The sequence below is a fragment of the Podarcis melisellensis genome (assembly GCF_964234715.1).
Source record: "Podarcis melisellensis genome assembly, chromosome: 8".
Taxonomy (NCBI): domain Eukaryota; kingdom Metazoa; phylum Chordata; class Lepidosauria; order Squamata; family Lacertidae; genus Podarcis; species Podarcis melisellensis.
Genome location: NC_138540.1, coordinates 4,843,539 through 4,870,096, shown reverse-complemented (window position 1 = coordinate 4,870,096; position 26,558 = coordinate 4,843,539). Strand labels below are relative to the sequence as shown.

Below are 26,558 nucleotides of genomic sequence, written 5' to 3'. Positions count from 1 at the left end.
GCGGAGCCGGAAGTCCGGGCTGCGCGGCGCTGCCTGGCTTGCCCTCCTCTCTTGGGGGGCCTCCCTGGCCGGGACTCCGCTCTCGCTCTCCCACCGCCACGTCGAGATGGGGCCGGGGCGCGTGCACGTTGCGGGTATGAGCGGGCAGGCGGGGGGGGGGGGCGAGGTTCAGGTTCAGGCCTCTCGGGGGGGGGTGCTGGGGAAGGGCCCCCTTCTTCTTCCTGCAAGCCCAGCTGGGGCGCAGCGCCCGCCCCCAGGACTGGCACCGCGTCTCCCCGTGGCAAACGGTGGGGCGAGGAGGGCAGGCTCTGCAATCCCCTCTTTTAATTCCCCCCCATGCCCAGGGCAGACAACCCGGGATAGCCTTAAGCAGTGCTTTTTTCTGGGGGGACCCAGACCCCTAAACATTTTGTGAATCTAAGTTTGGCCTCATTGAGGAGCAGTATTTCAATATGAGCAAGAAAATGAGAGTACCTCTAAACATTTATTTCTTAAGGGGAAAAAAGCACAGGTCTTAAGAGAGTTGTGTCTCACTGGTCGCTGCTCTGCTGCCAACTTTCAGATTTGAAAATAAGGGATCAGCAGCCTCAAAATTAAGGGATCAGCAGCCTCACCTGTCCCGGGGACAGTCTATGGGATAGCTAACAATACGGGATTGCAGCGGGAAGCAGCGCTGGAATAAGGGAATTTCCCGCAAAAAAAAAAAAAGGAAGGTTGACAGCTATGCTTTTAGCTAGCAACCAGATATGCTTTTTATTTTAAAGTAATAAGATCAACCATATATATCTTTTAAAAGCTTAGAAGAATAGAATTGTAGAGTTGGAAGGGACACCACGGGGTCATCTAGTTCAACCCCCTGCAATGCAGGAATCACAGCTGAAGAATCCCTGAGAGATGACTATCCAAGCTCTGCTTAAAAACCTCCAGGGAAGAAGAGTCCACAACTTCCCAAGGGAGTCCATTCCACTTCATTCACTTTGATGGGGAGGGGAGTAAAGGGTGCAATAGAATACAGTCTGGGGGGGGGGTCCTCAACATTTTACACTCCCCCCACCCCAGCTCAGCCTGCTCCTTCCTGCCTGGGCTCTGTCCCTTGGTCACACCATAGTGTAAGGACAAGACTTGGCCAATATGTGCAACAAGGTGAAGTAGACAGCAGGATTTGGCTGGGTGGGATTTTATCAGCAGCCAGTTTGAACTTGCTGCGTGTGCCTTGCAGTGTGCTGGTTTTCAAAATGCAGATTCTCCCCTTCCTTTGCCGTTGGCAACCTCTGGTCTCTTTAATTTGAGAGGCACCAGAATTATACCAGCAGAGGCTTCTTTTCCTGTTAGAAGGCAGTAGCTTCCTCTGTCCCCAAGTCACAGGAAAAGTAGCTTCTGCTGGCATAATGCTGGTGCCTCATCAATTAAAGAGACCTGAGTCAAGCTGTCTAGGGCACCCTCTGCATGAGAACATAGAGAGAGCCTTCTGCTGGGTCAGGGGGTTGCCTAAGGCCTCTCTGCACCCTTCACAGCACCCTACAGCTCCTGGGAGTCTTTGGGCAAGCCTTGACTGCTTAAAGTGGTTTGATGCGGCTTTGGTCAGTATTGTTCAGATTTGTGACCATCTCAGTCGTACTCAGCAATTCTGGGATTGAACTCAGGGCTTTTGCATGCAAAGCTGATGCTCTCCCGCTGATCCACGACTCCTTTTCTCCCTCTGGGGTGCAGCTGCCATCCTTTTCATCTTATTTTTGCAGGCACTCAGCTGTCAGAGTCTCCTGCCAGCCAGAAGAGGCGAAGCAACAAGGAGGAGGAGCCTGGGCCCTCGACCCTCCACAGCTGGACCAAGCGCCTCCTGGGCTTTGAATGGGCCGATCTTTCCAGCTGGCACCATTTTGTCTGCTTACTTAACAGGCCGACTGACCCTGCAGCACTGGGCATCTTCCGCTTTCTCTTTGGTGAGTCTTTTGCCTTAAGAGTGCTTGCCCTGGGAGGCCGGTGTGGACTGGAGAGTGCTTGTAGGCACCTCAGAGTATTGAGATGCTTGATATCTGTAAGGCTAAATCCTTTTGGCATAGGTGTAGTTTAGGAAAGATTCCAGGATGTCAGCTGCTTTCAGAAAGATGCTGATCTGTGCCCACAGCAGCAGCTTTCCACAACCTGGTGCTTCTGGGATATTTTTGGATTACAGCTCCCCTTAGCCAGTGGAGCACAGACTGCATATTTGCTATCAGGATGGATTTAAGGTGCTCAGTTTGGTGTATCAAGCCCTTGGTAGCCAACCTGCTGCTTGAAGGAGCCCTTTGCCTCATTGCTTGCCTTGAGGTGGAGAGGCAGTGCTGATAGTGCCATATCTGTCATATAGCAGGGCCTCCTTGGTTACAGCTCCCAGGATATGGAATGCCCTCTCCTTGGAGATTTCCTTTCTGATGCATTCAACGCTAGCCTAAAATAATAAGAAGAAGAACAGCGACAGCAGCAACATCTGGAGGCCACTAGGTTGCAAAAAGCTGATTTACAGTGTTCCAACGATTTCATACTGTATCCGCAAAGCTCCATCCCTCCCATGTGTGTCTAGGCTTGAGTCCCAGTTGACAGCTGAGGTTCTGCTCCATGTTACCTTTAGCAGTAAAGCTCAAGAAACAGGGTCTTATGGTGCCACACATGTGGCATTCCTGTCCCAGTTGCTGCCTGTCTCTAGGAGCAAGGGAAACATCTCATCTGGATCTTCAGAAAAGCTGCTGGAAACCCCTGTTGTTGGCAATCATCATTTTCTTTTGCAGAAGTAGGAAAGCAATTATAACACTAACAGTACAACATGATATAATAATAATAATAATAATAATAATAATAATAATAATAATAATAATAATAATAAAGAACATTACAGCGAAAGTACAGTTGCTTGAGAGAGCACTGCAGAACTAGGAGAACATGATGCAGAGGACACTTGGCATCTTACGCAATCTTATTTGTGACCTAAGGGACTCCAAAGGTTGAGGTGTGAGTCAGGAGGGTGGACTTGACTATCTGCCTGACTAGCAAACACCAGAAGAGGCCACCACATACTGTCAAACCCCAATCCCATTGGAGCTGGGATTGTTTCTTTGTGGGCCTTTCCTTTCCTTTTTGCTGTCATAGAAATTTAATGGTTTCATTCTCTGGTACCCTCTTGTCACAAGCCCTGCTGTTGGTCCTTTGAGGCTGAACGTGGAGAATGAAATACAGGTACGAAGCCTGGGGTGGGGAGGACAGGTGAGCAGGACAGGTACAGAGTGTGCATTGGTCACTTTCTTGCTGTTGTCAGGAATTGATCCAGGCTAAAGACTCCACATACTCAGTCTTCAGCAGCTGCAGGAAATCTTGGAAGAAAGGGCACTTTCCTTTCCAAGGGATGCTTTTGAGCACCTTGCCGCGAGTGCAGGAAACTCATCTGAGCTTGCCTTGGGCTGGCAGGCATAAGACAGTGCTCCCTGCTAGTCCACTCCGTGTTGCTTGGTCTTCCTGACGCATCTGAAGTTTGCCACGGTTGAAGGCAGGAAACTTGGCTAGATTTATTTGATCCACCAATGCTGATGTTGTGCTATATGCTCTTAACCTCAATGCATCATTTGATGTCCACTGCTTTCTTTGGAGCCTTTAAACTTGTGAGGATCTTCAGTGCACCCTGTATTGAGATGTAAATGCAACAACTACCAGACTTTTAGAAGACATCTGAAGGCGGCCCTGTTTAGGGAGGCTTTCAATGTTTGATGTAGTACAGTATTTTAATATATTTTTTTGGAAGCTGCCCAGAGTGGCTGGGGAAACCCAGCCGGATGGGTGGGGTATAAATAATGAATTATTATATTATTATTATAAGGCCTAGAAAGGGTGGTGGGTAGAGTTAAGAGAGAGCATGGCCATGTTGAGACTAGGAATGGGTGTCAAGAGCCCAAATTAGGTGGCTTTCCTCCTCTCCTCCCTTATGCTGTGTTTGTGACCTTTTGGGAGATGCTGGGTGCAGGATTCCTAACTGTTTTTTCTCTGCATGTCATGTTTTTCTCTGCTGCTGCCCTCCTTTCACACACACTCTGCCATATCTCTTGCAGAAGGAATGTCTGTTCCTACATGCCTCTTTCTTTTCAAAGCTGCCCACAGGGCCTCTTTGCCAAACAAAATAGATGGGCTGGTTTTCCTGAGAGCTGTTGGGGAAATAATTTCATGGTGGTTGCAATCCAGTTCAGTGCACAGGATGTGGAGGAATGCTCTGCTTTTTTAAGCTGTGGTGTTTCCCTCCCGTACTGGAGCCAGCTGGTTTTGGTGGCAGCTGCAGAGATGCCACATCTGTAGCTGGCAGCAGCTTTTGGCTTCTCATTTTGGGCCAGTGCTGCTGGCCTCTTTCTTATCAGCAGTGATAGGAGACTTTGGACTTGGCTAGGAGAGATCAGGGTGTGATCCCATCATGGGCTGAGCTGGATGGTTTGTCCTAAAAACTAACAAGAGGGGTGTGTGTGTGTGTGTGTGTGTACAGAATGACTGACCTTTCCTTTGAATCACTGCTGCTTTCAGTGGGAAAAAAATTCTACTCTGTGTTTTGAAACTCTCTCAGAGCCCCCTTCACTCTTCATTTGTGGCACACATCTGACAGTTCCACCTGACCCTCAGCCTTTTCTGGAGTGGACTGCAGGAGCACATAATGTACCAATGTGGTGTACTGGTTAGAGTGTTGGACTAGGGTAAGGTAAATGTAAAAGACCCCTGGATGGTTAAGTCCAGTCAAAGGCAACTATGGGGTGCGGCGCCCATCTTGCTTTTCAGGCCGAGGGAGCCAGAGTTTGTCCACAGACAGCTTTCCGGGCCATGTGGCCATCATAACTAAACCACTACTGGCGCACGGAGGACCATGACGGAGGCCAGAGTGCACGGAAATGCTGTAAGAGCCAAGGGTTTAGATCCTCACTGCATGCCTGTTTCCTTCCAGTGTTTGACCCCATTCCACCCCACATCATTCTTCTCTCTGGCCCTTGCCTAGGTTTGTTGATGGCCTTGGACATTCCCCAGGAGCGAGGCTTGAGCCAGCTGGACCACAAATACCTGGATGGGCTGAAGGTGTGCCGCTTCCCCCTCTTCAACTTCCTGGAGCCCCTTCCGCTGGACTGGATGTACCTTGTCTACACAGTGATGCTGCTGGGTAAGGACATTGGGAGAAGGCCGGGAAGGTGGGGTGGACCAGCCCTGCAGTGTTGGCTCCGCCTTGTTTCCTGGGCCTTTGGGGCCTTGTTGGGTTGAGTCCGGCTGCAGAAGGTGCTCTGGGGACCTGACCTTGCCTCCCTTGCTGCAACAGGTGCTTTGGGGATCATGCTGGGCTGTTTCTACCGCCTCAGCTGCCTGCTCTTCGTGGTGCCTTACTGGTATGTCTTCCTCCTGGACAAAACAACATGGAACAACCACTCCTACCTCTACGGCCTCCTGGGCTTCCAGCTCTTGTTCATGAATGCAAACCGCTACTGGTAAGGGCTACCCCTTTGCTTTGCTTTCACCCAACAACCCCGATGTCAGGTTTTGCAGTGCCTCCTCTTTGCTCACAACATGCTTATGCCAAGTAAACACCTTTCCCGGCATTTCAATTACACAATTTCAGCTTGACATTTGAACAGCTTGTGTCAGGAGTCAGGAGCAGGTCAGCAATGAAAAAGCACCAGTGTCAGTGAAATTAGCTCGTTATTCCAGGAAACGAAAACAGTGCAGCGATCACAGCAACTCTTCCCAGTAGGTCTTGCTACATTTGTGGCCGTTGTGAGACTGTGGGGCCTTCCCAGTGCCTCTCTAAGGCCCCTCTTCCCCCAGTTCCTTCCCCAGCAGCCTAAGGCTACTTTGTCTTGTCTCTCTTTGCTCCACCCTCTTCATTTCTCTGTGTGTTCTGGGAGACCAGCAGGGAGGAGAGATGGTCGCAGCAGGAGGGGGAGCTTCCCTGGCTTCTTCAGCAGCTTCAGTCTTCAGCTTCCAACGCATCCTCCTCCTCCCAGTCTGCTCCCTCTTCTCCCTTCTGACCACTTGTCATCATCCCACCACCAGTCCTTGGGCTCTGAGCCTTGTTCCCCTGGGGGTTTCCCAGCTAGTGCCTTCCACCCCCACCCCCGCCTCTGTCTCCATCCAGTCCAAGACACTTGCAGGCTCTGGCATGAGGTCCCTGGGAATTCTCCAGCAGCTGGAGGAGGAACATGAGCAGGCGTCTTACCTACTTTATCTCATAAAATTTATATGCCACTTGATTGGAGAAAGAAACCTCAAAGTGGTTTACAAAAAAAGAATAAAACAGTGAAATAATTGGTAAAAATAGTTAAAAACAGCTGTTCAAAACATTTTTAAAAATAATTAAAATAAATGATAAGCTGAAAACCAGATTAAAACACCAGTCAACGTTCTACATACAGTATCTGAGCAGGCTTGCCAGACAAAAATCGTGAAAAGTGCACAATGAAATGTGCCTGCCTGATGTCAACAGGCAGGGAGTTCCAAAGTGTGGGTGCTGCCACACTTACAAACTACAGTGGTACCTCGGGTTACAGACGCTTCAGGTTACAGACCCAGAAATAGTACCTCGGGTTAAGAACTTTGCTTCAGGATGAGAACAGAAATCGTGCTCCGGCGGCAGCAGGAGGCCCCATTAGCTAAAGTGGGGCTTCAGGTTAAGAACAGTTTCAGGTTAAGAACGGACCTCCAGAATGAATTAAGTTCTTGACCCGAGGTACCACTGTAAATGCAAGTCATTGATATTTAACTCATAAATCTTGTGCATGTCGGCACCAGCAGATGTTGGTCTTTTGCATTGCAAGGCATTGGCCACATTTCACATGAAACCACAGTTGAAAATTAACTACGGTTTAATGTGAACAAGTAACCTGCTGGCGCACACTGTTCAAGGGCGTCTCCTTTGCTGCTTCCCAGCTCCTGCCTTTGCCTTAGGAGAAGCAAAGCTTGTGCCTTGGCTCAGTGTTAGGTGAAAACCTGACCTTCTTTTTCTCTGTACAAACCATACGTAGTAATCCAGTAGCAGCCCGTGGCTACACCTCATGGCTTGCTTGGAGGGCAACAAACTACAAATCTGGATTCATAGGTCATGGCCTGGAATGTGCACCTTCACTGCGCTTAGTTTGCCCATGACCAGCTCCAGACTGTGGCAAAGACAGATTCCAGGTGCTGGCTTTCTGAATGCGTCAAGGTGCTCATTAGCTTCTTCTGACACCCCCCCCCCCCGTGTTGCCACTGGAGAAGTGACTGTGGCTTCTGGGTTTCAGAAAGATTTTGTGGACCTCTTGCCAGAAACCGAATGCTGCAGCTGTGTGACCCTAGCAAGCAAGGCTTCAGCGGAGGTGTGGGAGGCAGTGGTGGGAGAGGCGGCAGCAGGGAACAGAATTGGATGGGCCACCCCTGACAGCACCACCTTTTAAAAAAGTCTTGTGTTGTGGTGGGCTGAAAATAATATTTCAGAATTCTTAAGTGCCATCACTCAGGAGGAGGCCTTAGGCATCCAGAACACCTCTGGTACTGGCTGAGCTGATCTGGACCCCCCCAGACACCTTTGTCTCGATTTAAAATGGTCCGTGGGTAGCTTCTCAGTCCCACTGGAGGCCTCTTGGTTAATGCATCTCTTTCCTTTAGGTCTATTGATGGCCTCTGGAATCCACAGAAGAGAAACGCACATGTTCCGTTGTGGAACTACACACTACTGCGCACACAGGTAAAGCGCTGCTGTTATTTCCCCCTACCCCCACCCCCACCCCAGTATGCAGACTCCTCTCAGTGTCTGCACTGATGTGTCCTCTGGAAACTGTTGTAAACAAAAATCTGCCCTTTTCGCCTTATAGGGTATCCAAGAGCCCATACAGAGTCCTTACATAGGTTCCCTATTGGTAGGAGAAAATAACAGAGGGCAATCAGAGAATATTGAGAAGCAAAGCAGCTAGTAAGCCTGATCTTTATTGATCTGTTACAATAGATCACCACACGCAGGAGGGAGGAGGAACCCAGAACCAAGGGGTGCCTGCCCTTATATAGACATTTTAAATTCCCTGTCCTGGAGCTCAAGACCACCCCTCCATACATCATATGTACATCACAGAAGGGGTGTACCCTAAGACCATCCCCAGATACTTCATACCTACATCACAGAAAAGGTGGTCTACAGCAGAAATCTGAGTGCGTTGTTTATCTCATCTGACAGGTTACCTGTTTAATGGTCACTTGATTGGATTGCCTGGGGAGCCTGCCCAGTCTTTTGTAATGATACATACTTAGTTCCTGAGCCAGGTCACAGGCTCACACCCTATTCATATCTTAAATGTGCCCTTCAGACAGGATTTGTGAGGAAAGAGACAATGGGAAGGTTTCCCACTTTGACCTTGCAGAGAAAACATTTGGTCAGTTTGGGAATCAAAAATGGTTTCAGGTCGGTCTTCCTGTGCTGGTCTATGTACATGCTTGGTTGGTACACTTATGAACATTTAACATATATCTAAGACCTCAAAATTCCTATCACAAAACAAAGCAGCCTCTGTGTAGATGGATGAGCCAGGACTCCCCACCCCCACAGAAGCAGCATGGGCTCAGCATTGACACTGGCGGGCTGTGACTTTCCCGGTTTGCAGGCCAGAGTCTTTCCCAGCCCTACCTGGGGATGCCAGGAATTGAACCTGGGATCTTTTGCATGCAAAGTGTGTGCTCTGCTGCTGAGCAAGAGCTCACCCCCTTCATTGGGGGATATGTAGCCGGGTCCTTTCCTCACCCCGAAGGTAGTTTGGAGACGGGCAACCCCTTTGCTCCTGCCTGATGTCTTGTGCTTCAGAATCTAACTCACAGATTCTTGGCCTTGTTCCCGGGCAGATCTTCATTGTGTACTTCATTGCGGGCATCAAGAAACTGGATGCGGATTGGGTCGAAGGCTACTCCATGAGCTCCCTTGCTCACCACTGGCTTTTCAGCCCCTTCAGGTGAGGAGGAAAGGGAGGGAGGGAGGGAGGCGGAAGCAGTGAAGGAGAAACAAGGTCAAGGAGTCACACAGGTGGAAGGTTCCAGCCTCTCCCTTCTGCATCCTAGATTTGGGAGGGTGGAATTCCCATGAGGGGTCTGGCTTCAACTAGGGATAATACTTGCTGGTTTTCAATTACAATCCAATAATAACCACATTATAACAATACTAATTTATATTACCATTATTAATACCAATTGTTCAAATACCAAATTATATAATTTAGATAAAGTGGCCCCCTGTGTGCTAGATTTGATGAATTGATTATTTGCTTTATTTCTGCGTTCCAAAATCTTATTAATATCCAGTCATAATGATAATCCCTTATACAACAACTGCAATATTAAAAACTTCTATTCGTGTTGACACATTAAATGATTTATAAAGCTACAAGTGAGGAACTCAAATTATATTCTTGTTCTTCCTGTGTGTGGCAGTTATTCTGTCTGTGGTGTTTCTTCCTGTCCTTGTAAGATGTTATATCTTTGTTTACCCCAGTTGTTGCTGTTATCTATCATGCCTTGGGAGGAACTGATATCCCATTGTTCCAGAAATTTCTCCATTGCTCTGTCTTGTGCTTCATTGTTTTACAACTTTAGCAACAGCTGCAAAAGTCACTCAGTCGCAATAAATAACCTGTTTTCACCATTTCCCCTCTCAGTCTGGGAAAAAGAGCGGTCTGTCGAATTGCACATGACTCAGTAAAGAACCTTATCAGTTCCTTGGCAGTTCACAGACGCCTTTCATCCTTCCTTCCAACTGAAGATATATGATATATACTTCAAATAAAATTAAATTCCAAGTCCTCTTAGCATTATTCAGTTCACTCTGCAAATAATAAAGGATAGGGAAGAGTCAGCTCTAAGTTTCTATCTTTTGCAAAATAGAGCTTCCCTCCCTTTCTCCTTTTTTTACACACACAGTTCCGTTTGGTGTTATATTCCATATTTATAATCTAATTCTTTCATCCTCGCTTGTACAAATATAATTTGAACTAACATTCAGAGGAGAGTTGCTGAATCATAAATGTAGAGAATAAAACTTTAAATAAACCATAGGCTCCCCTCTCTGCCCACCGTCTTTTTCACCAAATGAAGTCTTATCTTCAGTTTTGGGATCTCATCTCTTCTAGCACGCGCCTGTACTTTAGTCCAATTAAGCTCCAACTAACAGGAGAACCTCTGATTCTTAATGGCGGCATTGGAGGGTTTCCGGTGGGCGAAATGTTTTTGCACTCAGCTCCTCCCTGCCCCCCGCATTCCATGCCAGAGCGAGGAGATGAACTGCGAGTGAAGCCCCTTCCCCCTGTCCCTGGGGGGAATTTGCAAGGATAATTACCCTCGATCATCCTTGTTTTTCCATCTCTCACTATCATGGAGTCTGGCTCCATTAAGGCAGAGCAGAACCAGAAGCCCCTGTTCGGTCCACATTTTGAAGTGAGCTGACCTCCAACCACTTTGATGGATTGGAATGTGATTATCCTTTGGACATGACCAAATTTTGTGATACAGTTCCTGGCGCAAAAATGTACTCACACACACACACATATATTAATTTGCAGATTTAAAACTAAAATAAGTTTAGAAATGCATTTGTGATAAAATGCATATTTAAGTTTACAGTATGATTTCGTCTTCAGTTCCAAAGGTTCTGCATTTACATGAAAACTGCATATACCCAAACCCTTGGAACTGCCCTGCGGCTAGTGAGTGAGGGTGGGGGGAGGGAGAGAGTCCCCAGTACTCCCAGAGCCCTCACTCCAAGTGGGCGTGGCACACACAACAAGTGAGGCAGAGATCTCTTTTCATGCCAGGTAACCCAAGCCGACATGGTGTGAAAAGAGCTTGGTTGAAATCATGTGAGTTAAATGCATGGAAGATTTGATCATACTGTATATTTAAACAAATATCTGCATGGGCTTTTTTTTTTAAGAAGAGACTTATGAATAAACACATAGAAATTGACATTGCTGTGCATCCCTAGTCCTGAGCATAGGCTATTCACCTCCACCCACCACTTCTCAGTTATGCTGTGTCTTCTATCTCAGGTTGGTGCTTTCAGAGGAGATGACCAGCCTGCTGGTAGTGCACGGTGGGGGTCTCATGCTGGACTTGACCGCCGGCTACCTCTTGTTTTTTGACGCCACCCGACCCATTGCTCTTGTCTTTGTCTCCTACTTTCACTGCATGAACTCCCAGCTCTTCAGCATTGGTAAGTTCTCCAGAAGTCCAAACAACTCTCTTCTTCACAAGAGGCTCAGGAGCCCTTAACTCCGGCCTTGTTTGGCTTTGACCATTAACCACGCTCCTCGCCTGTGGTGAGTAAGAATCCCTTCTAGGTAACCAGGCAAACAAGTTTTTTTGGCTGTTTGGGAAAAAATGTGGGCGGTTCCTCACATCACCCGCCCCCTTTCATAGTATTAACAGGCTGCAAATTGCTAACATAGGTTCATGCAGAGAAAAAAAATCCCCAATTTATTTATTTTTTGCGGGGGGGGGGGGAGAGATTGTAGCTTTTGCAGACACTTGCAAGCCTATGTCAATGCCGTTTGGGGTAGTTTGTGTGACAAACTTGGTAATAAAACTTCCTCCTCGTCTTTGTTTTTGCAAGGTGGTGGGTGGAAGATGGCAATTGTACCTAACCTTAGCATTGGGCTGGTATTGCATACATCTCCTTCTCTGGCCTCCCTGTCCCAATCCACAGAAGTCCAATTTTCCGGCTTTCTTTCTTGCCCCCAGGTATGTTCTCCTACACCATGTTGGCCACCAGCCCACTCTTCTGCTACCCAGACTGGCCGCGCCACCTGATCATGAAGTTCCCGGCCTGCTTCCAAAGGCTCCTGCCCCTTTCAGAGGCTCCACAGCCCAGCCAGGAGTGTGTGTATGGAGGATCAGGGCAGCAGAGGTTAGGCAGAGGAGCTCAGAAGCTGGGGTTGCGGCAGAAACTGGGGGCCATCTTCACAGTGCTGTATGTGCTGGAGCAGCTGTTCCTGCCCTACTCCCACTTCATCACCCAGGTGAGACAGGCCTGCTTGGCAGAAGCAGCCAACATGGTGGTGCCTTCTGGGCAGCGTTGTGTTAATCGTGTTAATTCACAAAGCCCTAAACAACATTAGTCAGACCCCACCTGGAGTCCTGGAACAATTTCTGGGCACCCCAGTTTAAGATGGATATTGACAAGCTGAAATGTGATCAAACTGGGTGAATGAGGAGGTAAAGGGTCTGGAAACCAAGTCTTATGAGAAGACTGGGAGGTGATGAGATATTCATCTTGAAATATATGAAGGGCTGTCACGAGGAAGATGGAGCAAGTTTACTCTTGCTCTGGAGGGTATTGCGGGGTGTTTCTTAACTCTTGCAGATGTGCATATATATATATATATATATATATGGGTCTTAGGCAAAAGGTGCTGGATGTTGTCATTGGACAGATAAGATTTTCCTTGATGTGGGTCCTCTGGGAAGCAGAAGATGACGGATCTGGGCTAACAAAGTGGGAGGGACTGAGGAGACCCCACCTGAGCCAGTGCATTTCTTTCATTCCTGCAAATTTGAGAGGTTCCCTGGTCCAGAGCTACATTGAAATATATTTTTGCAGGATAGTAATGGCAGAATCTTAATCAGGATTGTGAGGTGAAATATCTGGTTGCTGGTAGTTTTTAGTCAGAAAATAATAGTCCGAAGTGGCAGCTCAGTGCCTTGTCCATAACTGTCAGGCTGGGAGTGTGAAGGAAGAGGGAAAACAACATCCTTTCTGGGAAAAGTCACCAGATTTCCCCTCAACTCCTTGTGCAGGGCTATAACAACTGGACAAATGGACTCTATGGCTACTCGTGGGACATGATGGTCCACGCACGCTCCCACCAGCATGTGAAGATTACGTACCGTGATGGTCTCACTGGGGAGGTTGGCTACCTCAACCCTGGGGTCAGTGTCTCTTCCTTTTCATTTGCAAGAGGGCAGGGGCAGCTCTGGGCTACTTTACTTGGGCTGCTTCCCACATGGCAAACTGCAAATCAAATAATAGAATTGTAGAGTTGGAAGGGAGCCTGAGGATCATTTAGTCCTGCAAAGCAGGAATACACAGCTGTCCCGTGCAGGGATTGGACATAGGGATACATTGCATGTCAGGCCAGATGCATCAGCTTGTGAGGGCTATAGGGGGCAGGCGGGCAACATTGCATGTGCGACATCCCAATACTGGGAGGAGCTGGGGGCTGAGCCAAACACATGACTTCAATGGCTGGCGGCTCCTCCTCTACCTCCTCTTGGCACCACCACCAGCAGGTGGCAGCCTTGACCCTCCTGCCCCTCTGTGGAAGAGGAGGAGGAGTCGTCGGCCACTGGAGCTGTGCTGACTCCACACTTCACCTCCATGCATTTAGAACAGTGTTTCCCAACCTTTTTTGGGCCAAGGCACACTTTTTTCATGAAAAAAATCTCGAGGCACACCACCATTAGAAAATGTTTAAAAAATTAACTCTGTGCCTATATTGACTATATATAAAGTAACTCTCTTTAATAGGAATCAAATAAACACAAAGAAAGTATTTTATAATTACATTATTATGAAATAGTAAGTAAACAGAAATATGAAAAATTATAAAATACTTTATTCAGTGCGCAACCTGGGCCTGTTTGGCTGAACACAAAGCTGATATTCTGGCTGGAATCAAAGAAAGACACACACGTAGCTCTTCGTCAACAGCTCTCAGTCTCTCTCTGTATTTAGTTTTTATAGCAATCATGCTTGAAAAGCTCAACTCACAGAGATATGTACTGGAAAATGGGAGCAATGTCAAAATAGCTTTGTTTGCCAGAAGGGGGAACTCCTTGGCAGTTTCCAACCAAAAACTGTCCAAAGGTAGATCAGCAAATCTCAGCTTGAAACCACGATTTTGGTTAGGTGCTTGTAAAACTAGCTTGTAAAAAAGGCTTAGGTGCTTGTAAAACTAAATTCCTCCAAACTTTTGACAGCACCGAATCTCAAACTTGGAAAAGGCAAGAACAGCAGAGCCAATCAGAGAGCAGTTGGCAAGGCTGTCATGAGAGAGAGAGAGAGAGAGAGAAACCCTCTTAAGTACTTGACTTCAGAGGAACTCTTGTACTGTCTTCCAGAGTAGAACTGCCGGATTCACTTCTTGGTGCACAAAACACGCACGCAGCAGGAATGCTATTTCTACTTCTACAACCTCCTTGCCACCTTTTGATTTAAAAGAGCAGCAACACTTGGCTGAGAGAAGACAACTTTCAGCTTTGATTTCTGCTTGCTCACTCACTTCCTCCTGCCCCCCCCCCCGCTCCAAATGCTGTCTGCCAAAAGTCACTCGCCACCCAAATCTCTCCATGCTCCTGAATGCACTCAGCCCTTCATTTCTAGGGAGGAAAAAAACTAAATAATAATAATTTATTATTTGTACCCCACCCATCTGGCTCGGTTTCCCCGGCCACTCTGGGCGGCTTGCAACAAAACACTAAAATACAATAACCTATTAAACATGAAAAGCTTCCCTAAGCAGGGCTGCCTTCAGATGTCTTCTAAAAGTTTGGTAGTTATTTTTCTCTTTGACATCTGGTGGGAAGGCCGCCTGCGAGGTCTTGCCCTTGCACCCTGCGCAAGACCCACCTCGCCACCTATGAACAACCACGAAAAACCCCCGACTAAGTGCAAGGTGCATTTATTTTCCTCGGTGCCGCCAAGACATTCCCGGAGAGAAACTGGCGCCGTAACCACAGCAGCCCCTTTTTGCTCCCACCTCTTGGGAAAATCTAAATTTGACTCCTGCCGCCCCCAAACAACCGAGAAGCGGCATGGGCTCGAGTTCGCGTGAGAAGAAGAAACACTCTGCACGTGCCCAGAGGCACTCCGCTTTTCTTTCTGAGCCCGCCGCGATGTACTCTGTACATGCTCGTGGGCGCGCCTGCCTGTCTTTCCAGCCCCCGCAGGGCCCCCCCGGCTCACCTGAGGCCCCGCCGCGCTTCTGCTGCCTGCGGTGGTCGCTCTCGTAGAAGCCGAGCGTCTCGGCGGCGCGCTGCTGCTGCCCGGGGCCGGGCGACGGCGGGCTGGAGGCGGGCGGCGCGGAGCGAGCCGGGGATGGCTGAGGGGAGCGGCACTCGCCGCCCGTGAAGCTGCTCCGCCGCTGCTGCCCGGAGCCCGGCTGGAGCAGGGAGAGCTCCGGGGGGCCGCCGCCGCCGCCCCCCCGCCGCCCGCCTTCCCCGCTCCCGGCGGAGGCGGCATCGGCGACGCCCGCCATCTTCACGTGAGCGGCAGCCACAAACTCCGCTCCGCGCGGCGGAGGCGGCGGCTGCTGCTGCTGCTGAGGGAAGCCTCCGCTGGCCCGCCGGAGCACGTCATCGCCGCGCGACAAGGAGCGCACCAGACAGGCCCACCTCTCCAGCGCGCGCGAGCGGCGAGCGGTCCTGGCGACCATCTTGACGGAGGCAGGAGGGGCGTTGCCATAGCAACCGCCCCCGCGCGGCCTGCTGCTGCTGCTTCTCCTCCTCCTGTCGCCCAGCCCGAAGCCTCACAGCGACGACGCGGAGGGCGGGCGGGAGCGAAGGGAAGCGGGCCCAGCCTCCTCTGGCAGAGTTTCAGCCCGAATAACACCACCGCCGCCGCCCCGCCTCTCGCCGCCCGACTCGCCCGCCTCCCTCCCACGGCACACTAGGCAACCTCTCGCGGCACACTAGTGTGCCGCGGAACACCGGTTGGGAAACACTGATTTAGAACATTGGGGGGTCCAGCCCCAAAATATGGGGAGGGGCAAAATAACTGAGCCCACAAGAGCTGGTGCCCCTGGTCTGTTACATGGTTGTATTCAGACCACTGTACCTGTGTCAGTTTTAACTGCAGGAGAGTGATGTTTGCCAAGGCTGCCTGCTATGTATTTTGTAAAATAAGCCCATGCCGTGTGTGACAGATATGTAAGGAAGTGTTCATATGCTGTGTATTGCAAGTTGCTTTCAGTTAACTTTATGCAAAACAAGAAAAGGGGGAAACATGCAGGGCCTATCCGGTGCCGTGGTGCAAAGCTCCCTCCAACGCCGCCCCCATTTCCCAGAGTTGTTGACCTTTTATAAGGGAGGACAGCGCTGCCAGCAGGGCTGGAGGAGGCGGGCAGCAGCTGGAGGGTGGGGAAGAGACGGAGGCTGGACATGGCGGCTCCCGGCTCAGCTGGCCGCTTTGTGCCGCGGTGGCCATGGCAGATGGAAGCTCCAGGCATGGTGCGGCATGGCGGAGGCAGGCAAGGGTGGCAAGCTGATGGCGGGAGGCACCACGTCCAGCCTCCGCCTCTTCCCTGGCACCCTCCAGAACCTGGCACCCTGGCATCCCGCGCCACTAGCCTCTATGGGAACATGACTAATTAGTGCAAGTAATAATCATAATTGGGAGGATCACTGCACAGCCCACCCACTTCAAAGTGGTTTCCTGAGGATCTCAGGAGATGGGAAACCTCCAAATGATACTTACAAATAATTACTTGTTGATACTTGTGGGTTTTCTGCCATATTTATATATACACACAAAAATACAAGCTGTTTCGTAGACCAAGATGCATCAATCTGGGATGCCTAACTTTCTTTTGGAATAAAAATCCAGCTTTTAGAGAAAATAATAATAATAATAATAATAATAATAATAATAATAATAATAATAATAATAATAATAGCCATCTGACTGGGTTGCCGCAGCCACTCTGGGTGTTTCATCAACCTCGGCTCTGGGAAAACTACAGAGTCATCTGAGATTCATGCAATTGGAGTGGGCGCTTTGGAGCCAGACAGTCAATAGCCCTAGTTAACCCCACATTCCAGCGTGCCACCAGGGAATCGGCTGAGAGGCCATCAGAAAGGGATAATGCATCTCCTTTGGAAGCTGTTTGGATCCATTAAGTGTCAGGGGCAGACCATTTGAATCGGGTTGCGGAGAAGTCCAGTTGCACCAGGAAGTGATCTGACCATGGCACTTCTTTTGTTCCACTGAAACTTAATGTCAGATCACCCACATCCACAGAGGTAAACACCAGCTCTAAGGTGTGTTCATGGCTATGAATAGGGCCATATTTATTCAGAGACAGCTGAGTGGAAGCCATGCTTTCCATGAAGTCCCAAGCAGCCCCTTGTCAGGCCATGTCAGCATGGATGTTAAAATCAACCAGGACCACCAAGCCAGGTGTCTCCAGGAGAACATCCAACATGACCTGAAGCAGTTTGGGCAGGGAATTCTTGGTTCAGCAGGGAGGTCAATACAACAAAAGGAATCCTGTACTGCCCCTATTGCCCAACTTCCAGAACATGCACTCAGAAAACTGTGTCTCCCTAATAGGACGCCCGGTGGAAACTAAAGACTTCCTAAAAATCATTGCACCCCCCCCTCCTTCCCCACCCACATGATATAGGTTGCTGTGTGTCAGAGAAACCTGGTGGATAAGCAGTAGCAAGAAGAGGCTCATCTACCTTGTCCAAGCAAATCTGTTATAACATGCTAGGTCAATTCCTCCATCAAATCAGGGATGGCAGCAGTCTTCTGAATCATTACTTTGACAGTGTCTTGTGGGACACCTGTAGCCTTCTTGTCAGGGCCAGACCTGGAGGCAGGGGTAGTCTTCAAACAACAACTAAACCTTCTTCAATAATTATGTGGTCTGGTCCAAATTCAGCAGCTGGAACAAATAATACATCTAAAGTGCAGAGAGGTGAATTTGCATGAGCTGCATAATCTTTGGAATCTTCACTTTCTAGCTGTAGAACTGTTGGGATTTTGGGTACTGATTGCTAGACCTTGCTGCTCTTAAGACCTCTCACGGCAGCAGGTCTGTCCTCCTGCCCTCCCATTCTCCTCTTCCCTGCACCCCCCCACCAGCCTGCCACCCTTCCTGTGCCCCAGCTGAGACTTGCATGTGTTAGGGCAGGTCTTCACCCAGAGTCGACGCTGGAGGGACCACGCAGATATGGTGAAACAGTATGCCACCTGTCTCAGTCAGCTGCTGCACAACTATAACATTTCGGAGCCGGAGATCTACTTTGATATTTGGGTCTCGATCAACGATCGCTTCCAGCAGAGGTGAGTGGGCTGTTCCAGCAACAGAAATGCCCTTGAGATTGCTGTTTGCAATGACAGTAAAGCAAAACTGGGGAGCTTCCAGCCCACAGGCCCAGTCAGGTTCCTCGGTCTTCCCCAACTGGCCAGCAGGCTGCTTTGGCCTGGCCATGCCAGCTGTGTGGCTGGTAAAGACATGGCTGTGCCAAAACCGGGGCTGCCAGGCCCTTCCTGTCATCTAATCAATGGCACCTGCAATGCCCCCTGCACTGTACATCAGCTGATCACTGGAGCTTTCAAAGCACAGTGCCTTTGCCTGGATGGTTTGATTTCAAGCCAGGTAAGGAGAAGCAGGTCACTTGATGTCATTGTGACATTGGGTGATCGGCAGGCGGACTGTCTCTTCACCTGTTATACTTGGTCCACGGGAGGTGGGGAGGGGGAATTATACAGGCTGCACTAACAATTCCAGTAAATTTGGAGTGCTATACAAGCGTTGGGGAAGGTGGGGGTGGAAGTTAGGATGTTGCTTCCCATCGTGCAGTTTCTTCGTAATGTCACTGACTTTGAGAAGACACTGGATAGAACATTGAAGAACCACCTGTCCTTAAACATCTCATAAACTCAAACTGAGCCCATCCTGCAAAGCTTGGTGATGAGCCAAATCATTGTGGTCTGTGACTCAAAAGATATTCTAGAATTGAGTGCATGGAAGGAATGACAGCCGTATTGGATCGGAGGCACACAGCCATGCAGGCAGAGCCCTCTTCCTTGCTAGTTATATTGACTTGACAATGGCCGGGGTCCTTCTGATTCGGGTATCTTCACTTTGCCCATGTCACCCCCCTCCGTAGACTCTTTGATCCACATGTGGACATTGTGAAGGCTGAGTGGTCCCCTTTCCAAAAGACGACATGGGTGAAGCCTCTGCTGGTTGACCTGTCACCCTGGCGGACAAAGCTACAGGAGATTGAGGACGCCCTGGACAACCAAACCGAGGTGGTCTTCATTGCAGACTTCCCAGGTACGCTTGTGCTGTTTGCCTTCTCCTGGAAACGGTATCCCTGTTTAAGCCAAGTCTACACAGTACTCTTTGGCATGTTGCCTTTTGCTTGTGTGAGCAAGTTGCCTTTTAACTGCCCGTGTAGGGAAGCCATTGCAAGAGACTGGTGAAACCTCACCTGGGGGTGATCTTGGGGTGTCAGAGCAGCAGTGGTCTTGGGGCTGCTCCTGGGCGCTCTGTTGCATTCCAGCTGCTCATCTCCCAGTTGTCCCCCCATGGCAGGCCTGCATCTGGAAAACTTTGTCAGTGAGGACCTTGGCAACACTAGCCTTCACTTGCTGAAAGGGGAAGTTGCAGTGGAGATTGCCAGCATGCAGAAGAACCACACGCTGCAGGAAGGAGACAGGATACAGGTGAGGGGGAAGAGAAGGCTGAGAGGCGATATGATAGCCACTTTCAAATATCTGAAGGACTGTCCCATGGAAGATGCCGCAAGCTTGTTTTCTGATGCTCCAGAAGGGCTTCAAGTTATAAGAAAGGATATTCCGACTAAACATTAGGAATGGCTTTCTGACCGTTTAACTGTGGAACAGAGTACCTGAGAAGGTGGTGGATGCTCCTTCCTTGGAGGTTTTTAAGCAGAGGTTGGAGGACCATCTGTCAGGGATTCTTTAGCTGTGATTCCTGCATTGCAGGGGGTTGGACTAGATGGTCCCTGGGGTACCTTCCAACTTTACAATTCTATGGTTCTATGAGGACCGAGCTGAGCCTTCGCAATTGGAGAGCAGGGGAGGGGAAGCCTTTTCCAATGGGCATCTAACCACCTCTCGACCACCGCGCATCCCCCGAGCCCACTGAAGTATTAGAACCTTCACCCCATGCGCAATACTTGCATGCACTGCTGAAAGGCTGAGGCTTCATGCTCAGGCACATGCTTTGCATGCAGCAAGTCAAAGGTCCAGTTCCCCAGTATCATCTCAAACAGCAGCAGGGCTGGGAAAGACCTCCTGTGACCCAGGAGAGCCACTGCCAGTCGGGGGAGCAGCACTGGTTCAGATGGACCAGATGGACCATTTATACCACATTAAGGGCTTGTCCACACTTCCACTTGTCCTGTGCCTAGAAAGGCCAGGTCTGAGTGGTTTTCTGCTTAACTGAATGCTTTCTGAACACTTTCCATGGGAAAAGCCTCTCTTGAGTGTTAAATCAGTCAATGACCACACTAAACTGCTGCTATATCATAAAAAGCTGACTATCTCAACTTCAATATATTTCTCTTTTGAACTGAATATGTCCCCTCTTGTGCCTTGTGACAACTCAGAATCACAAATACAAACAAACCATGACCAAAGGAAATAGTTTTGAAAGTAGTAGGAGCAGAAAAACTTTACAAAGCAAGAAAGGTGTTTTGCTCTAGGCTCTCGCCTGGTCAGTCATAAATAAGCAGTCAGCATGCTTGGAGGAACCTGCTGCAGCCCTCCTCTGCCTCATAGCACCCCCAACCCAGTAATGGGGAGTACTGCCCATTTTGGGAACCCCTGCTGTGGATGGTGGGGCCCAAGCAAAATGAGGCCAGGGCCCTGTGTTGATATTCCAACTTTGCTCTCTTCCTCTTGGACACAGCTGCCGCCGGGGAAATACCACAAAGTCTTCACAGTGTCCCAGGAACCGTCCTGTTACATGTACATGTACGTCAACACCACAGAGGCGGCTCTTGAGCAGAACTTCACTCGGCTGCAGGAGTTGCGGGAGAAGGTGCAGAATGGGACAGGTAAGGCTGAGCAGTGGTTGGTGGGGCAAATGGACTGGGGGCCTCAGAAGGTCTCCCGGCTGCACCGCCGGCTCCAGGGCACCAGCCTCTGCTGACACAGTCCTCCTCTATTTCACGCCTGCTGCTGGGACAGGCCAAGGACTGGCCTTGGGCTCTTCAGTCCCATGTAGAAAGTTCAAGGTGCCCTCAGAAGAAATCATGAAAACACCTGCTGGTTTCTTCCATCCAGTCCAGCATTCTGTTCTCACAGGGCACAGCCAGATGTCTGAAGCAAAATCCCACAAGCAGGGTGGGAGTGTAGAAGCCTCTCTCACCTGCTCCCAAACTCACACAAACTGCCTCTGAGGTGAAACATAGACATTGTGGCTAATAGCCATTGCAAGCCTTAAAGGTAAAGGTAAAGGGACCCCTGACCATTAGGTCCAGTCCTGACCAACTCTGGGGTTGCGGCGCTCATCTCGCTTTATTGGCCGAGGGAGCCGGAGTACAGCTTCCGAGTCATGTGGCCAGCATGACTAAGCCGCTTCTGGCGAACCAGAGCAGCGCACGGAAACACCCTTTACCTTCCTGCCGGAGTGGTACCTATTTATCTACTTGCACTTTGAGGTGCTATCGAACTGCTAGGTTGGCAGGAGCAGGGACCGAGCAACAGGAGCTCACCCCATTGCAGGGATTTGAACTGCCTACCTTCTGATCAGCAAGTCTTAGTGGTTTAACCCTCAGCGCCACCTGCATCCTCCATCAATTTCTCTAATCCTCCTAATGCTCCCCCTGTGCGTAAGCAACGTAGCCATGCGACTAGAACTGAAGATTGCATCCTTAGAAACTTGCCTGTGGAAGCAAGTCTTCAATTATTGGTTATCATTGTGGCATAGATTACCGAACCACTACCTTGTCCAATGCTTATGGCGTGATGAATTCTCTAGCCTTTGGACCAGTAGAATTCATGCCAAACTCCTGAGTTATGGAATCTCTCCTTCAGATTCCCTAAAACTAGACCAAATTACTGCTCAAAGACTGATCCGCCAAAGACTGGATGACATCGATCTACAGCGAAATTATATGCTGGGGGGAGGTGTTTGTTCGCCCCAGAACATTGGTATCACTTTAACTTACTGCGTTCCATCATACCTCTTCTCCCTTTCGACTGTTGCCCATAGACTGGCCTTTACCAAAGTGAGGTTCAACGTTTTTCCCTCCAACGTCCTGAGACATAGATTCTCAAAGGGCCAAGCCCCCGCCATGTGCGAATGTGATAAGGAGACGCCGGAGTCGCTCCAGCACATTATGTTCACTTGCCCCCTGTTCAACGTGCCACGGGCAAATTTGTTGGGATCAATCATACAGAAACTAGAGGGTACCCACCAAAATTCCACCTTGCCCAAATCTTGCAGGATAAGGATACTCATACGACCCTGAAAGTGGCTAGGTTCCTGGTCGCTGTCCTTACCCAAAAACGACGCCAAGGAGCACTACAAGCTAACTAAGGCGTAGTATGCCATAGTGGTGTTTTAGCGGCTGTTTTTTCCCCCACGTGCACAAGCTGTTATTTATGTGTTGTTTTTACCGGTATGGGCCTACGGCCGTAATAAATATTGTGTTATATTGTGTGTAATCCTCTTTTAAAGTTTGTGGACATCACAGCCAGTAGTGGGAGTGAGTTCCATTGTTTGACTCTGTGCTGGGTGAAGAACTCCTTTAATCTGTCCTGAGTCTTCCCACATTCAGCTTCACTGAATAACCCCGAGTTTTAGTATGATAGGAGAGGGCTCCCTGTCCACTTTCTCCACACCAGAGATAATTTTATACAACCTGCCATCTCTCTCTCTCTCTCTCTCTCTCTCTCTCTCTCTCTCTCTCTCTCTCTCTCTCTCTCTCATCTCCCCTCCCTGCCAAGTCCCATTTTTTTCTAAACAAAAAAGTCCCAAACACTGCAGTTTTTCCTTGAAGAGGAATTGCTCCACCCCTTGATCATTTTGCTTGCCTTTTTCTGAAACAATGTCCTTTTTTGAGGTCCAGCACCTGAAACCACATAGAGAGTATCCCAAATGCAGTTGCACCATAGGTTTACACGATAGCATTATTTCATTTTCAAGTGACTCTCAGTCTTCTGATACTAAATCCTGATATTGCCCCCCACCCCCAGAAACGGAGCCCCTCCCTCCAGAGCTACAGCCCATCTTGGACAGCTCCATGGAAAACGTGACGCAGGTGGACCCTGTCGTGGAGGCCTTTCTTCGCCGCCAGTGGCGCATGGAGGAGCTGCAGAAGCGCCGCAATGCCACACTGGCTGAGCGCTTCCACCGTTTCATCACCAAGAAGTACTTCGTCTTCCGCAGGAGGTGAGAAAAGCCTTCTCTTTCCACACAACATCTGCCCTCCCTGCCATTTCTTGCTGGCTTAACCTGGTCCACTTTCTGGCTTTGGCAGCTGGGTGTTGCTGTGGGCACCCTGTAGTCCGGCTGCCAGGGTGACTGAGTCCGTTTATTTACTTCATATTTTTGATATCCTGCCTTTCTTCCAAGGTGGGATTCAAGGTAGTCTCCAGCATTTAAAAATGTTGTTATAAAATACAAAGTAATAAAAGCAAACTAGTTAAAACCAAAAGTTAAAAGGCATCAGAACACATTTAGAGCCAGCAGTTAAAATATACAGTGGACGCTCGGGTTGCGAATGTGATCCGTGCAGGATGCACGTTCACAACCCGCAGCGGTGCGTCTGCGTACACATGGGTTGTGATTCAGCACTTCTGCGCATGCGCGACTGCCGAAACCCGGAAGTAACCCATTCCAGTACTTCTGGGTTTCGGTGGTCCGCAAGCCAAAAAAACGCAACCTGAAGCATCTGTAACCCAAGGTATGACTGTAGTCTGCCCTGACAGCAGCCAGTGATCAGCATTGTCTGCCCCTTGGTTTTTAAAAAAGGCCTCTCTAAACAGGAAGGTCTTAACCTGCTGGTGGAAGGATAACAAAGAGGGAGCTAGCTTCTCCTGGGAGGGAATTCCACGGTCTGGGAGCAGGCACAGAAAATGCTCTCTCTCTCTCTCTCTCTCTCTCTCTCTCTCTCTCTCTCTCTCTCTCTCTCTCTCTCTCTTGTCACCTCCCAGCTGTGCCTCTCCTGTTGATGGGACTAAGAGAAGGTGAGTTCACCCAGGCAGGTTCATATAGAGAGATAGGATATTTTGAGTAATCTGGTCCCAAGTCATATAGGGCATAACCAGCACTTTGAATTGTGCCTGGAAATGGACTGGTAGTTGGCAAAATTGTTTTAACAAGGGAGCAACGTTCAAAGGGTCGTTTGTTTTTCTGGGGGTTCCTCTTCACAGTGCCAGTTTGTCTTAATGTTTTAGAAAAGGCCCTTCCCTAGGCACACAGTCTAAGGTGGTGAAAATGCACAGCTTAGTCTAGGGCCAAGGAACTAAATCCTGACCTCCCCTGCAGGCCAACTTCAGTCTGTGGGTGGGGCTGCCCACCTGTCAGTCACCAAATGTGATGGCAGCAGGAGAACAACCTCAAGGGGGCTCTGCTCTCTCGGCGCCCGTCACCTGGCCTGCACTGAGAGCAGTCTCACTGGCCGAACCAAATGGGGAATGCTCTAGGGCAGAGCTTTCCAAACTTTTCAGGATGGTGACCCACTTTTTAGACATGCATTACTTTGCGACACGGTAGTTCAGTTTTAGTAGGAAACCAGAGGCTAAACTTAGAGCATTTGCTTGACAGACCTGCACATTGCAACTAACATAGCATGGCACACAGTTTGGAAAACTCTGCTCCGGGGCCACAATGTCATATGCTGATAATCATAAAACAAAACAGCAACAACAAAACCCTCAAATCAGTTTATAAAACGGATAAAACAATAATTATAATTACCAGCAAAAATGAATAAAAAATTAAGACTTTCATAATGTTAAAATAATATATTAAAAGTATATTAAAACACACATCACCTTTCTAAACTTCAGCATAGGCTTGTCTAAACAAAAATGTTTTTAGCAGGTGCTGAAAAGAGTACAGTGAAGATGCCTGCCTGGTATCAATAGGCAGGGAGTTCCAGAGTGCAAGTGTTAGAATATTGAGTTCTAACCAGTGTGGCACCTGTAACAGGGTCAGTTCCATTGATCTAAGTGGTTGACTGGGCATATATGGGGTGAGACGATCTTACAGGTAAACTTGTCCCTAGTTCTGAAGGGCTTGATATACTAATAGTAACACCCTGAACTTTGGCAACTAATGTAGATATTTGAGCAGAGGTCTTATATGCTGACAGGGTTTTATCCCTATCAGCAACCATGCTGCAGTATTCTGCACTAACAACCGCTTCTGGATTAAGCGCAAGGGAAGCCCCACATAGAGAGCATTGCAGTAGCCTGCTCTTGAAGATCCGTATCTAGTGCATGCAGACATTAAACTGATAAGGTGAGTTCCTTCTGTTTCTCTGCCTTCTCAGCCTCCTGATGACCTGGATTTCTCTGCGGAACTTGTTGTTGGGCCGCCCACCCCTGGAGCAGCTGGCGCGGGAGGTGGCCTATGCCAACATGCAACACGAGGAGGTCCGGACACCCAGCAGTCCAGACACGGTGCCAAAACAGCCAGGGCGTTCTGAACTCTGAGCAGCAGCCGTCGCTACCTCAGCTGCCAGCAGCAGCAGGGAGGCTCTCGCAATGGGGCCAAAGGATGGGAAACTAGGGGAACACTCTGAGCATGCAAAAGAGCCACTTGCTGGACTGCGTGGCTTGCCCTCTCTCCCTTTTCTGGACTTCTGCTCTTCAGCCAAGGCTCTTGTACTGGCTTGCTGAGACCCATTGCCTCCTGCCCACCTCCACTGGCCTCTGCCGTCTGGAGACTGGTGTCTTAAGGGGCAGTGCCCCACCAGTGCCCTCATCCTCAGTCTCACTGTTGCCTGTTGTAGATTCAGCATGGAGGAGGATGATGGGGACAAAACCAGCATTAGTGACAGAGATTTTCACTGTCCTTTTAAAAACACCCAGAGGTAGCCACTGTCTTGGTCCAGAAGAGGAAAAACTCCCGTATCCACAAACTGGGCAATGCATTCGCAGGACCAATGAAAATGCGGCAAAAGAGTGAGCAGGTTTTTGAGGTTTCTAGAGCTGTTCATGAACCTGAGTGTTAAGCCAAACTGTGAGTGTTGGGAGTTTTCCCAGCATTACTACCTGAGATTATTTTTCAGCTAATGTTGGTTGAAATTGAAGGGAGGTGGGGTTGCCAGGCAGTGGGTTGGCTGGGCCTGATGGGAGATGTAGTCCAAAATATCTGGAAGGGTATTAGGTTGTGGGTGGCTGCTCTACCACTTGAGCTCTGGACACACAGAGTTCCAATTTCACACAATTGGAAAGGAACTGGAAACCTTCACTGCCGTCTGGGTATCTATTACAGATGGGCTTACAGTAGGATTCCTCAGGTTTGTCTAAGAGCCTTATAATTAAGTCTAGAAAAGAGAAAGTTGTGGCGAGCTCCAGTGTGACCAAGACAAAAAGTGTTCAATTTCTATTAAAAAGTACATTTTATGAACATGTGTGTGTCATTGATTGTCTTCACTGCGACAGCTCTTCACTCACCCTCTTGAGGGGTGGTTTGACAGGGCTGTAGGCAAAATTGCCACTCTGTGTCTTTGTGGCCTCAGGACGGGTGGCTTGGCTCGTGGCTACCATCCCTGGGTATACTCTGACTCCATGTGTGGTTCCTACTAGTGGCTTATACCTCTCCTGTTGTGCGTGGTGGGTGTCTGTGCTG

The 26,558-nt window shown here is 49.1% G+C and overlaps 1 protein-coding gene across 1 annotated transcript; it reads left to right on the top strand.

The window, feature by feature from the left end:
• Positions 1-26,336, top strand: GGCX (gamma-glutamyl carboxylase). The gene is made up of 15 exons (XM_081922533.1): positions 1-134; positions 1,740-1,940; positions 4,997-5,155; positions 5,309-5,474; positions 7,627-7,705; positions 8,848-8,954; positions 11,040-11,203; positions 11,731-12,008; positions 12,787-12,918; positions 17,904-18,055; positions 18,886-19,055; positions 19,317-19,447; positions 20,658-20,805; positions 22,952-23,147; positions 25,255-26,336. The coding sequence occupies exons 1-15, from the start codon at positions 107-109 to the stop codon at positions 25,415-25,417; spliced, it is 2,274 nt and encodes a 757-aa protein (XP_081778659.1). The 5' UTR covers positions 1-106; the 3' UTR covers positions 25,418-26,336.
• Positions 26,337-26,558: the final 222 nt, after the last annotated feature.

What these genes read in the sequence shown, in the direction of transcription:
- GGCX (XM_081922533.1), top strand. Translation starts at nt 107, where the DNA reads ATGGGGCCGGGGCGCGTGCACGTTGCGG. An exon ending in GGGGCGCGTGCACGTTGCGG is followed by an intron (nt 135 to 1,739) that starts GTATGAGCGGGC and finishes TTATTTTTGCAG; the next exon opens with GCACTCAGCTGTCAGAGTCT. An exon ending in CTTCATTGCAGACTTCCCAG is followed by an intron (nt 19,056 to 19,316) that starts GTACGCTTGTGC and finishes CCCCCATGGCAG; the next exon opens with GCCTGCATCTGGAAAACTTT.